Consider the following 13,847-nt stretch of genomic DNA (forward strand, 5'->3'; position numbering starts at 1 on the left):
GAGACACCAAACCTGATTCAGTTGAACTTAAATTGATTGAAATGTAATGTGAACTAAAATACGAACTAAAAAATGGGACCTGGATAAACACTACAATAACTGGGGAAACATAAAAGGCAGAGGAGAAATGCAAAATACAAAAAACTAAAATCAATCAATAAATTCTTGAATAAACGTGTTAAAATACAACAAAAGGTAAGAAAATGGGAGATTGTTTCAGCTCAAGACATATAGCAGCACAAATGGTTAAGTCATAAAGTCCTCTTATGATTTTAGTACTTAAAAATAGAAATGGAATCAGATTATATGTAATGCATTCCCCCTTATTTTTATCCATAAATTCATACTGTTTTATCCATCCTGGTTCAACGCCATTCAAAATGGGTGAAATTAGGACACACTGGACAGGTCTCCAGTCCACCACTGGAAAACAATCAAGTAATCAAATCGAATTTGTGGAGTTTAGAGCCAAGAAGTAACTTCACTTGCCTCGCACGAACAGGGAGAACATGCAAACTCCGTATAGAAAAGCCAGGCCAGAACTCCAACCCTACAGTTTATCCAATTTATCGGAAGCATTTTCAGTAATGACTCTAATGTCAGTGTGTCTCGGTGTGCACTGCTATCTCAGATTATTGTATAAGCACAGTGTACTCAAGTTTTATATAATGTGTTCTGAACATAATTAAATCTTTTGAAATTAACATTCATTTTCAGTGGGAGTGGCAGTGGGAGACATTTATTTTCTCATATTATTGTGGTTTTAGTTGATGATTTCTTGTGGTTTGTGTTTTTGCAGCTGAGAATCTGAAAGCCACACTGTCGTCCCAGACCTGTTTTCCGCCGAGCCCCAGCCAGGATTTGGAGTCAGACCCCGAGTTTCCAGTCGGTCCTGCTACGGTCGTAGATCCTCCCCCAGACTCTGAAAACCACGAGGCCGGCGAGGGGAGCTGCCCCGAAGCCCTGGTCCTCCAGTCCTCACAAAACACAGATACAAATGACATTGAGTTCAAGGTAAATATTCCAGTGTCTGAAATTCTTGTCAGAATCTGTGGTGTGAATCGTGATTGTGAATGAAATGGGTTTCGAGTTAAATATTGATGCTGCTTTATGGCGTACTGCTCTCTCCATTACTGTTGCCCTGGTGGTGGAGGTACAGTGGTATTTTCGAGGTATTGTGGGTGATTAAAGCCTCTCGCAGGCTGCATGTCCGCCCCGTTCCATGTCTTTACAGATGTGTGGCTCTCGATCGCCAACAGCTGTTTTAATAATTCAGCAGAGTCTATTAGGATTACATTTCGGTCTTAATGTAATGAATGATTGATAAGCTCATAATAAAGGACGTCCATTTAGTTCCCAGAGGTATTTGAGACATTAAATATGGATTTGGAGACTTATGAGAATTACCATGTCTCTGTTTGTGGCTCTGTGTGACCTGTGAGGTAAATTACCACAACGAGAGAGAAGAGTTTTTCCTTTTCAATTTCTGTGATAGTATTGTAGATCTAAAATCCGCCTCTAGGGGGCACACATGTTGCATGAATGCAGCTTGGAATTGATTTTCTTTTTTTTTCCTCTTCAGTTTCTTCTTCAGCTAATTATTTGAGAATGTTTCAGTGTTTACAAACCACTGGAGACATTGATGTGCACTATGTGTGTGATTTTCAGGTCGTTCAAGGCGTCCAGCACCTCACTCAGTTGCTGTACAGCCTGCAGGTAAGATCACCGCTCAGTAAAACCTCCACCAGCTTTTTAAAACTCTCTCTTCATGTGTGTCACCTGTGCGAACCAGGAATCATCCTTTGCTCTCGTACGTGCTTTATCAGCGGCAGGCTTTAATATTACCTGCAGCGCTGCAGCTTCAGTAAACAGCAGAGACCTGTTTGAAGCCAAAGGTGGCGAGCTGCAGAGAGTCATCACACTGATCCCTTTTCTTCTAAGAGGCGTGCTAGAGCCCTCTGTGCCGTGGTACAAAATGTAAATCTGTGAGGAGCGAGTACGTTTATGAATTTACCTACAGCACACGTCCCGCCCGGCTGCTCGGGTTTTGAGGTTTTGATCACAATGTGATTTCCATATTCAAAGTTTTGCATCCCTGTTTGTGTATGCAGTCAACCCGCAGTCCTGCCAGTAACAAAGAGATCTTGATGATGTGCCCGCATAAAAAGTCTGGGCCGCCAGCTGAGCCTGATCGTGATTTATTTTGCCTTTCAAATCACCGGCTGCCTGTTGCGAGGACGCCTGCGTGCCATGTGAAAAAACGATGGCTGAACCAGTGCATGTTCAAGAACTTCACCGCTTTGTCGCTCCCCTGTCCACGCCAGGCGGTGGTGACCATGCAGGACAGCTGCTGCGAGGTCCAGAGGCTCCTCCTGCAGGACGGCGGGCGGCCGTCGCCCCGCGCCCTGCGCCCGCACCCCCCCAGCGTCCGGGGCAACTCGCTGCAGGAGCAGGAGAAGCAGCGCAACCTGGAGAAGCAGAAGGAGGAGGTGGCGGCGGCCCAGCGGCTCCAGGAGCGGCTGCGCCAGGACAAGGAGCGCTGGGAGCGCGAGTGCCAGGCCAGGGACAGCCGACATGTGGCGCTGGAGAGCCGGCTGGAGGAGAGGGAGCGGCAGTGCCAGCTGGAGGCGGAGCGGCTGAGGCAGGAGAGGGAAGAGCTGGACGAGCAGCTGGAGGAGTACCAGCAGAGCCTGGAGCGGCTCCGCGAGGGCCAGAGGAGCGTGGAGAGGGAGCGCGAGCGTCTAGAAACCCACCAGAAGCTGCTCCAGACCTGGAAGCACGGGCGGCAGAGCAGCCTGCCCGCCGTGATCCCCCACATGGTCATCCCTCTAGATGGGCACCAGGTAGGCGGTGCACCTCTGACGGTCAAATTCAAAATACACCCAATCATTCTTCATCCTTTCTAGGGTTCAGTATAGATGAGCAGTGTTCGTGGAGTATTTCTCAGCTAATACCATAAATGAGCAGCGTTTCCGAGACAGCCATCAACCTGAGTTACGCTGGTTCACTCATTTACGCGGAGCAGCTCGATCCCCTCTTGATGTACGACCTGCGATAATGAGAGCAATTTCAGCATCATTTGTCTTGGTGCTCCAGCAGCTCCACTCACCAATAAACATCCTAATGATTGATGATAATTAAACCATTGCAAATAAAAGCTCCGACAAAATAATTAAAAACCAGAGGCGCAGGGCTCAAGAAACCAATCAGTCGTGTCCAAAAGGACTTAAATTATTGGCACTTTATTTGAGAGCATTACAGTGAAATGTCCTCCGCAGCTGGAGGGCAGCGAGGATAAAGGGTGCACTGTTCTCCCCTGCCCTTTAAGTCCCGACGCGGCTCGCAGCGAATAAGCGGCGGCGGTGAAACTAATACAGGCCATACATCAGGTGAGCCTCCCCTGGGTTGGAGCTGCTCTGCTCGGCAGGTGAAACCGGTCAGGAGACGCCGGAACGGACGCTCAGACCGGCAGAATGTTCCCTGTCGCTCATTAATTTACGCGCAAGTCAGGATGGGGCCGTCTTGGCTCTCGGCAGACTTTTATTTTTATTTTTCCATTCATTCGTCTGTCTGAGTGGGTGCGGAGGCAGCCGTGATCGCCGCAGCCTGACAGAGGCGTGCGGAGGCAGTGGAGGTCCTAATGTAGCCCCGCCAGTGTTTTAGCTGGAGGCAGCAGTTCACAGGGTCAGGGACGGATCGAATGACACACACAGACACACACACACACACACACACACACACACACACACACACACACACACACACACACACACACACACAGCTTTCAGGTCGTTTCTAATTAGCTGTGCTGCCTCCGCTCAGCTTTGTTGTTGTGGAGATGGGACAGGAGACAGAAGAAGGAGCCAGAGGCTTCAGCAACCTGCACTGACACCGCTCACCATATATCAGCCTCACCCTGTTGACTCCAAGCATGTTCCTTTCTCACCTCTGATTGTCTCTTTGTCTTTATTCGTTCAGGGTTTGAGATTTGCAGCTGGAAGAGTTTAGCCTTTGTTCCAATGCAATAGTTAATTTTTTCCATTTGAAAAACCTTTGAATTATTTTCCAGTTTTAAAAACCTGCGTGTAATATTTCCTTTCAGAAGCCGCCTCTTCATTACCGAGGGTGATCCACGAGAGCCTGCTCCCAACAGTGTTCAGTTTTTGTGGAAACCGATCTCCATCACTCTGATGGTTTCTATAAAAACTTGCCACTGTCGAGTCTCTATATCATCCACACTCGGTAGTTTTTCAGTTCTGTGAGCAATATAAAGGAAATCTCATTCACATCCATTAAACTGGGCTGGAGGCTAAAGTCTCAGAAAGCGATATCTCAACACCTGAGTGAATATAGCCAGCGTTATTTATTACATACAGATGGAATAATTGATTGTCGGTGAATCACTTTTGGACTTTTGTTGACTCGTTTTTTTCCAAAGAAAGAAGCATAACAGATATCCTCTATGGTTTTTGTGTCTGTTATGTTATCAAATGTGTTTCCTGTTCCCACATGCAAATGCATGAGTGCAGCTGAAAGGTGCATTGTTGAAAGGCTTCACAGGTGTGATCGTCATCCAACCATCAACATGACATTTTATTTTAGAAGCTCGCATACGGGCATAAATATAAGCTTCCTTTGCTTTTTCTGGCTTTCATTCATCCGGATACACATCTTGGTCACTGAATTGTAACGCTGACATTTCCCCCCCTCCTCTCAGGACACCACAGCGAGTCAGTCCAGAGACCTCGAGGGCAACGGCTCGGTGTTTGTCAACGAGGCGGCGTTTTCCGGCACCAACATCAACAATCGACACTTCCACCAAAAAAGAAACGACCCCAGCACGCACAATTGTCTCAACACCCTGCTGGCCAGATCCAGCAGCAGACAGCCCCCCGTGGGGAAGGCCCCCCACAGCCAGGACTCAGACTCCCAGGGATGGGTGAAGGAGGCGGGATACATCTGCAGCCCCGCGGGGAGGTTTGGAACCAGCGGTAAGAACCAAACAGCTCATGTTTGTGTCTAGATGCAGTAAAGCAATTTCATGTTTTTTTTTTTTTAAGAGTGGTGAACTTCAGGTCAGGATACTTTTATTTCACAAGACATTATTTAGAAAATAGAAATAATCTGAAAGAAAAATAGGATGCAAATACTGCAATGCATAAGTACAGCCATCAGAAATGAGCCGATGCAGCAGTGGCCCCCCTGCTGACAAATCCACGGTCCAGACAAAGCTCCAGAAAGCACACTGCATTCACACACATGCCTGAAGCGAGGCGGAGAGCACAATCTCAGCTCGTGATCCCTTTTGCTTCGAGGAGAGAAGTATCTGCAAAGTCCAGCGAAAAGAGAAGTTCGGATCAGTTGCTGCTTGAGCCGCAGTGAGTCACATGACACAGGAACTGAAAACAAGCCATATAAAGCGACAACGGTGCTCAACGTTAAGAGGAACACAAAACAGCCCTTGAGAAGAAATTGAAAATAAGTTTTCATAGATGCTCATTCCGGGTTTTAACTTTAAGGGTGTTTGGGTGAACATTAAAGTACGAGTAGGCTTTTGGCAGCTCTGACCACCGGCAGATACATTTCAGTTTTATACATTATTTAACTCCTCGTAAACTTTTATCACATGAAGCTAATGGACTCTCCTCCAAACTTCTTTTGGAAATGTCCAGCATCTGATGTCTCACTGCCCTTCTCTTTCTCGCTTCTGGACCGACGTTGCATCCAGATTATCAGTGTCGGTCCCCGCTACAGCTCACATTATGATACCGAATGATTTTTCAAAACTGGCTAAATAAGTCTGAAATGATGATAATTCGATGGAAACGCTCTCAGGTGCTCAGTATAAGACAGTTAATTCTCAAGTTTTTTACTAGTGGTATATTTTTTAATAGATTTGTCCAAAGACCACAGAAAATACTGTCTACAGCTAAAGTAGGGAAAAAGACAGTAAAAGGTAAACCAAAAAAAAACATTAAGTTACTCAATTATTCATTCTCACACCAGTTAATTTGAATGTTTTCCGTGCAGTTTGCCGTGTGTGTGTTGGTGTTGCACAACTTCAGCGGTAGTTCTGTTTTCAGGCTGTCAGCACAAACGAGAAGCCCCGCTACCTGTGAGAATGTAAACAAACCTTGCGCTCGCACCGGTTTCACCCATGTATGTGAGAGCATACTGTACACACAAACACAGCGCGCTCTCAAGGCCGCATGCCTGGCGTGGCCTCGTCTGTTCCTCCGCTCCGACCGCCTCCGCTCGCACCGGCAGCGGTCCGGGGGCCCCTCGCCTGCCAAAGGAAAAGAAAAAAATCAATGGTTTCTCTATCCATCGACTGGCAGGGCAGACAACAGCATGTGAATCACAGTTCACAGGCAATGGTTGACTGATTGGGACATCGATCTGGAAAAATCTTTACAAAACTCATTACAGCATGACTTGTCATCGCAGGTGAAGGGGGGTGGGGGGGGGCGAGAAATGAGAGATGCGGACACAAATTAATCTGTGTTTCGGCCGCGGAGGTGCCGGCCATACTCCCACGTTAGAACAAACCCGTCCCTAATCCATTCACTCCGACTCCGGTGTTCACAATAGGCTCACGTTCGCCCTGTCCCTCAGCCTCTGTGGAGGTGGGTTAGCGTTCACCGCAGCCGACGTGGAGTTCCTGGTATTGTTTACCAGCCGCAGCAGGCAGCGCAATCTCTTCCTCATTGATCAGCTTATTAACCTTTTCTCATTATTGAGCGCACACAGTCCCCAGTGAAACCTGAGTCACTTGTTAACAAGCCAGGGGCGGATACTGCGCCGCCGTCTGCTGCGCTCCGGCTCGTATTTAACCACTCCTCAGCGGGTCCCGTAAATGCCCCCCGACGCTGTAATCTTTGACTGTGAATAAAAGTCGCCGTGGTCACATTATTTCCTCCATTTGGACATCTATACGAAGTCATTTCTGTGCTTTATGTGCAGTCGAGGGGTTTGAACTCCCCCGTGTGACCTTACGGTTGATAACGCTCCGACTGGCGTGTGGAGGGAACCCGGTGACTCTTCTTTTCTTTCCGTGTGAATTGAAAAGGAATCTCTTTCAGATGCAAATGCTCCATTGTGCTGCCAGACACATGAATCAAAGTATGATTTCGCCTCACTTTCTCACCTGAGCATGTGAAGATGCTTCCTCGTGTAACACTCTCACACACGCCCTTTTTTAATTCATTGGATATCCGTAATTCGCCGCGGCACAGTATAATCTCGGTGAACCAGTTGGATGGAATTTCCTGAAGTGACGTCTCGCCGGATGAGTGGCATCAGGCCTTTGTTACTCACCTTTTAATACAAAAGCAGGAGAATGTCGTGAGTGGGTCGACGAAGAAAAGAGAGATGAAACCTGCGCTTTAAAGTATGTAGATGGATTCCAGCCTTGTATGATATGCTGTGTGATGCACGGCCCTGCTTTGTGACTTTGCTACAAAGCATCTCAATGCACATTGATGCCTACATTACTACTCAATTGTGAGATAAAAGGGTATAGTTGCCTCATCTGAGCAGGATTCTGTGTTTTTTTCTTAAACCGTCACTTCAAAAACAATCGGTAAGAAGACGTACTAATAGACGCAGAATGTGGAAAGAGCTTATTAAATGGAAAATCAACTACAAGCAGTGTTGTCCGTGAGGCATTTCTTCTGATTCAGAGTGGAGGTGGTGTTTCCTGGCTTTAAATATAGACGCGCCTTCACTGTAGACGGGACAGAAAATCCAGTGTTTGCGACAGACTCCAGTTCCTCAAGTGAGTCTCGCAGCTGCAGTACCTGTGATTTCACGTGTAGAAAGTCGAAGAAGCGGAAGGTGTTGTGGAGAAAGCTGATGAGCCGGGGTGAAAAACAGTCCGAGGCGACGAAGATCAGACGTAATGCTCTTACTGTAGATATTTGTTGAACACAGTTCTCGCCGGGAGGAGTTATATAACACGATGACACATGGTTTCTCAGGCGGTAATTTGCTCATCAACTATTTATCCAGCTAGTTCTCTGCAGGACCTTGACATGTGTGGTAATTAGCGGTGACAATCAGTGTTGCACACGCTGCATGTTACATACAGTCATTAGTGTTGTTCTCGGGGATGCTCTTTGTCAGCGATGGTTGGTTTTGTCAATGAAAAGTAACTCGATTTCTGAAGAAGCATAAGCAGCAAAGACATGCTTTGAGTGTGATTTGTAAAAACATGCAAGCTAAGTTCTGGAAGAACGAAGCAAAGACATACTTGTTTTTTACAGTTTTGCACCAGGAACCATTGTTAAGCTTTTATTTCTTTCATATTTGGAGCTTGTTTAATTTTTCTAGTTCGCTGACAGTTCATCGACTTTACTGCGTTTTCCCGTCAGGGGTCGTCCAATGCTCTGACCTCTCATGGAAACATGCTGAATTAGTTGAAACAAAGGATAATATTTTGTCACGATGCCCAAAGCACAATTTTCAGGTATTTGCATAAATATTTCTTATATTATCTTCATATTCCACACATGACAAGATACATTTGTGTATCATTTGTTCCTCACATACACCCATTTACCATTTACCCACATCCTCTATAACCATTTTAAATAAAATGTGTTTTGGAAAACTATATAAATGTAATATATAAACATGCTTCTATCCCTGTATTTATAGAAAATAAGAAGAAAAAGTCAACACGTGCACTTTCACCTCCTCTGGCAGTCAAAAGGCCGAGCACTGTCAGTGTACGTTCCTGAATACTTAAAATGATTAATGGATGACTGATAAACGTGGCATCACTTAATGATCCGGCGGCTCCTGCTTTGCAGATTAACGGCTTTGTGGGGGTTTTTTTATTGCCGAAAAGGTGAGAACTTTCCAAACCTCTGTAGCTGACTGTGCACTTAATGCTCCGGGCAAACAGCTGAAGGCTGCATTAGCTTTTATGAGCTTCACACACCCTGTGTGTATTATCAGAATACCCAGGCTCCTTCATGGATAATACAGGCTATTAAAAAAAAGAAAAAAAAAAAAAGGTTCTATTAAAGGAGACAAATACTGTGATTCTGCTGCAGTTCATGTAGTTTTAACCAGTCCGTGCTGAGGCCATGTGACGGGATATGTGCACTCTCTCTTTTTAGAACTCCAGGCTGATTATCAGGCTGTACATCTGCCTGTTTTTTAAAAAAAACCCACACACATAAAAGTGCTTTATTGGCAATGACTAGTATGGAGCCGGATTTACACAATTCTTCAAACAAAGATACCAAAAAAATAAAAAAGCAGTCTTATGAAAACAGACCAACGAAAACTGCGACATCAGCTTTTTCTAAGCAATTTAATATTGCTCTATCCTGTGGGCTCAGGCAATTATGAAACGCAGTTATCTTGAATTGTTACGCCTCATTAATATTTTGGTATTTTCTTTAAACATTACTGGTGGCTGTAACATGGTTTTAACGCTAAAATCTTGAAACGTCATTAAGCCCGGAGACAGAGATTGAGCGCCGGCATCGTCTGGCTGCACACCGATGTGTCATCTATCAGAGGGCGGGCCTACACGGCGGCGGACAGAGCCGCTCTAACGCAGCTCTTATATAATTAATCAAACGGAGACGCTTTCCTACAGGGACACAATGAGGCAATTTATAGTTCGCGCCATCTGTTACCATGACAGCACACCTGCCCTAATGCTAGACGGCACCCGCCGCGCACACGGATGGAAGAATGCACAGAGACGCTCGGCGGGACGCCGCCCACACAAACAGCCTCCTCCCAACCTTGTTTGGTTAAATCATAACGGTCCTTGAAGGGGGCGCCCCTTATAATGAGGGCAGAGCGTCACGCGTGATGTTTCACTTTGAATCGCCGTTAACGGCCGTCGCCCGTCGTTCACGTCTGCGGTCCCCAAGTCTCTCCGCCTCTTCCCGCCGGGTGCGAGGAGGCAGGTGCCACCGGATCCTGACAGTTGATTGTGACGACGGCGATAATGGCGAAAGCGGCGATGGTGATGAATCGCCGGGGAATGTGTGTGGAGCCGTCACGAGGCTGCGCCAGCTGTGCCGGCGATCTGCACGCCGTTACCGATTCGATCAGGGGGGGCTCAACAATTAGACTGAGCTCACCGAACATGTGGCCGCGTGATTATTCATCGCTGTTCGCTAAATGATGAAGTCTGCTCAGTCAATGGGTTTTTACAAACGACTGAAAATTGGCACTTGATTACAGCTACAAGTTACTTCTATTAAGGAGCGGCGGGGCTGGAAGTGTAATGGGGAAGCAACTTTCAGTCATTTCTCTCAATTAGCTTGTGCCATGTGAGGCATATAGCTGCATTAGCTGAGCTATTAGAACGGCGTGGGCCAGTTTCATCATCAGTTCTCTCATTAAGAGAATAAATACATGGAGCATTTTCACCAAGTTGTTACCAACACTGTTTTTTTTTTACTGTCTGGATATGGGTTTTAAAAATCATACTGCACAGGGCTGAATGTGTTTTTTTTTTTTTTCTTGTGCCCACTCAGATCACAGTTACAATGGGCAGACGTGGCCGTCGACGGCGAGCGGCGCCGACCCGTTCCCCGTGCTCCCGCATCCCGGTGACCCTCAGCTGGACCTCAGCGCGCTCGTTTCCTTGGAGACCGAAAGCAGAGAGGAGGACAGCAGAGAGGAAACCATCGTGTACCTCTGATTGTCAGAAAATCTCCTTAAAGGAAAAAAAAAAAGTGGTACTCGGGGGAAGATGAGATGCTAAAAAAAAGCTTCAGCATCGACGCTAAATCTTCTTCAGAAAGCACTTGTGTTTTAAATTTATTTCATGTTTTTATTTTTGTTTTTTTTTCTTTTGTATTTTTTGTTTTTGTAGAGCATTATTGGAATCACAAAGAGACATAAAGAAACAGACTCGCATAAGCTGTCATGCACCTTAGCTTGAGGCACCACCGGGTGCTCAGTGTCTCTTACTTTTCAGAATTGTGTGTGTGCGCGCGCGCGTGTGTGTGTGCATACTCCCCTGCAGTCACAACTTTTCCCCCCTTTCTCCTCCTCACCGCCACTCCCTCTCCGTCCCACACATCTCGTCCCTTGAGCTCCAAATTTATTAAATCTGTCATCGAGGGAGGAGAGGAACAAAACAGACGCTTCATATCGGCGGAACATCGAGCTGCGTCGTTCTACCGGGCGATTGTCTTGCCATGTAGTAAACTGCTGTGCTGTTCTTTGTTTTTTTTTTGATATATCAGACAGGTGTTGTTTATTTTCGAGGCGAACATAATGTGCAACACGAAACATGAGGTTTGAAAGATGAGGTGCGACGGCGTCACTCCGCTCACCGCCTTCAGTTCTCATTTATTTCTTTTTATCTGAAGAATGTTTTTCTTGTTAAAGAAGTAGCAGAAGAGTTGAAATCTTTTCTACACCTGGGTAGTTTTGTGAAAGGAAGTAGAAGTTAAAACTAAAGAAGCTCCTCTTGGAGCATCATACTCATGTATTTCAGTGAATAAGAGTTGATCAGTCGGATTTGACACTTGATTTTATATTTCCGTAGTTCTGAACAGAATGTTCTCACAGCTGTTTGATGGATTGCCGTGACATTTGGTGAAAACAGTCGTAATCCCCTCAGGAAGAAAAGAAAAAGTGCTTAAAGTGTGGCAATCTTTTTGACTTTTTATCTCGCTCGATGTTCAGGTCAAACATTTCATTTGTCAAGTGCCTTATGATTTATGAACAAAACCTCTCGAATGTGGAGAGACTGCCTCCACGGATGAATTAGTAAAGCGAGCACCTGCAAAGAGGAAGTGAGACAGTGCTAAATACCAACACCTTATCACTGTCATTTGAATACTTTTGAACGCAGACAAGTAATTTTGACGCCCCACGATGGTTGTGGAGGTTTTCATTTGATCCTTTTGCTTCATGAGCAGTCCCATCAGGCCTTACAGGGTGAGCATAATCCCAGTGAATTTGCCTTAATCCTGTTTGTTGTGCTTAAAGCCGAACTATTTACACTTGAATATTCATGCTGCAGGTTTACATCGAGCAGCAGAGACCCCCCCCCCCCCCCCCCCCCCCCCCCCCACCTTCGTGCCAATGTCTTCTATCTCCTGGCGGCGTTACGAACACTATGAAAACATGACCTGCTTTAATTACTGTTGTCGGCTCCCGTTCGCACACTAAAGACGTGGCAGTATTTTCCATGTGATTTCAGTGCAATGTAAATAATGTTTGTGCTTTTTATTTATTTATTACGAAAGAATAATGTTTTACCGTGCACTGTAAAAGGGTTGTGTTGTACATAGTGTAACTGGGTGAACAGATGAACAGGTGTGTGTTTCTTGTTGTGAGAACATGTATTTTATGTATGTGTGTGTATATGTATATATATATATATATATTCGGGTCTGTCTGTAATGATAAAATTAGTGAATTGCATTTTTTTTTTCCAGCCATTGAAATGGAGATTTGTGAAGAGGTTGATGCAGCAAACATAAAAATTGAACCTGAATGCAGAAATGTGTTTGGTCCTCTTGTTCTCGGTGTGCCGCCTCCCCCCACAGAGCAAACAGATGTGCGACTGAGCTGCCCGTTCAGGTGCCAGCAGTGACAGGTGGCTGGCCAGGTGTATGAATGTCAATGATTTCCTGTCTGACTGCAGCTCTCAACTGCATTCATATGGGAAAAAAACAACACACACACACACACACCACTACTGCTTCTGTTTTATATTCTGTGCTTCGTCTCGTCTTTAAAACTTCCAAATACACAAGAGGAAAGAAGATTCTGTTAATTAAAATCTGTTTAGGGTTGGAGTGAAAAGCCTGAAGAGGGACTGTCAGGCGTGTCTCTGACGGCGGTGATATATTCCTCGTGCTCCACCTGTGTTCCTGCCGCTGTCGCGGTTTCACGACAGGGGAGCAAATGCCTGAGATCAACAAGATCCCTGCTCCTTCCCAGCATGCACCTTATTATTTTACCACACTGCTGCATATAAACATTCTGCTCCTCCCCAGTTCCCAGTCCTTTCTCTGGCTTATTAAGTTGTTGCTTTATTGAGCTTAAACTTGTAGAAAAAAAAATACTACTCATATTTTCACATTTCAATTAGTTTGTATTGACTTTGAGAATTAAAATCGTATATGATTAGGCCTAATTTTTTTTTAATCAGCCCCTCACAATGGCAGTCTTGATTATAGTCTTAATGAAAACCAAGGCTGACAAGCTTTTCTTGGCTACAAATGTATTTTGGATAACTTGCACCTTTTGCATTAGTGATCGTTACATTTCTACAATCAGTCTGTATACGTTTACTGTTGTGAACTAAATTTAAAATACAATCCAGTAAGATAACTACAGAGCAAATTCTAACTTTTTAAGAAATTTATAGTCTTGAATTCATCATGAAGTATAAAAGGAAATATGTTCAAAATATGAAATGATGATTGCTCGAAGTTGCCTCGTTCCATGCAGCTGTGGACAACAGAGAAGAAAAGTCAGTTCCAGCTTCCAAAGAGCAAACACACTCACACACACACACCTTTATGGGCAATTTAGGGTCATAAAATAAGCGCAACACTTGTTTTTGAACTGAGAGAGCAAACACCCACAACTTGTGACTCTAAATAGCTCATAGATGTGGGTTTCAGTGTCTCTGTGTTTGCTGTTGATGGACTGGTGAGCTGCTGTAAACCTCATCAAAATGAATGTGAAATGGCGATTGGTTCATTGGGCCCTGACTCCAAATGTCTCAATGGGGTATTTTCTCGGGCTGTGTTCGAAACCACGTACTTACCTACTACTCATACTAACTTACTGAGTATGCAGTGTGTTTACACTGGCAGTATGCGATTTTGAGTATGCGAGAAGTT

At 45.2% G+C, this 13,847-nt stretch overlaps 1 protein-coding gene across 4 annotated transcripts in view; it reads left to right on the forward strand.

Annotated features, from left to right (window-relative positions):
* Nucleotides 1-10,689, forward strand: part of arhgef28a (Rho guanine nucleotide exchange factor (GEF) 28a) — a 44,148-nt gene extending 33,459 nt beyond the window's left edge. For all 4 annotated transcript variants that reach the window (XM_030085027.1, XM_030085029.1, XM_030085028.1 and 1 more), the window contains 5 exons: nt 800-1,014; nt 1,669-1,716; nt 2,325-2,843; nt 4,718-4,991; nt 10,509-10,689. In XM_030085027.1, the coding sequence (XP_029940887.1) occupies nt 800-1,014; nt 1,669-1,716; nt 2,325-2,843; nt 4,718-4,991; nt 10,509-10,675 (1,223 nt within the window). In that variant the 3' untranslated portion in view covers nt 10,676-10,689. The remainder of the gene's footprint in view (nt 1-799; nt 1,015-1,668; nt 1,717-2,324; nt 2,844-4,717; nt 4,992-10,508) is intronic.
* Nucleotides 10,690-13,847: the final 3,158 nt, after the last annotated feature.

Source organism: Salarias fasciatus (genome assembly GCF_902148845.1).
Source record: "Salarias fasciatus chromosome 7 unlocalized genomic scaffold, fSalaFa1.1 super_scaffold_4, whole genome shotgun sequence".
NCBI lineage: Eukaryota > Metazoa > Chordata > Actinopteri > Blenniiformes > Blenniidae > Salarias > Salarias fasciatus.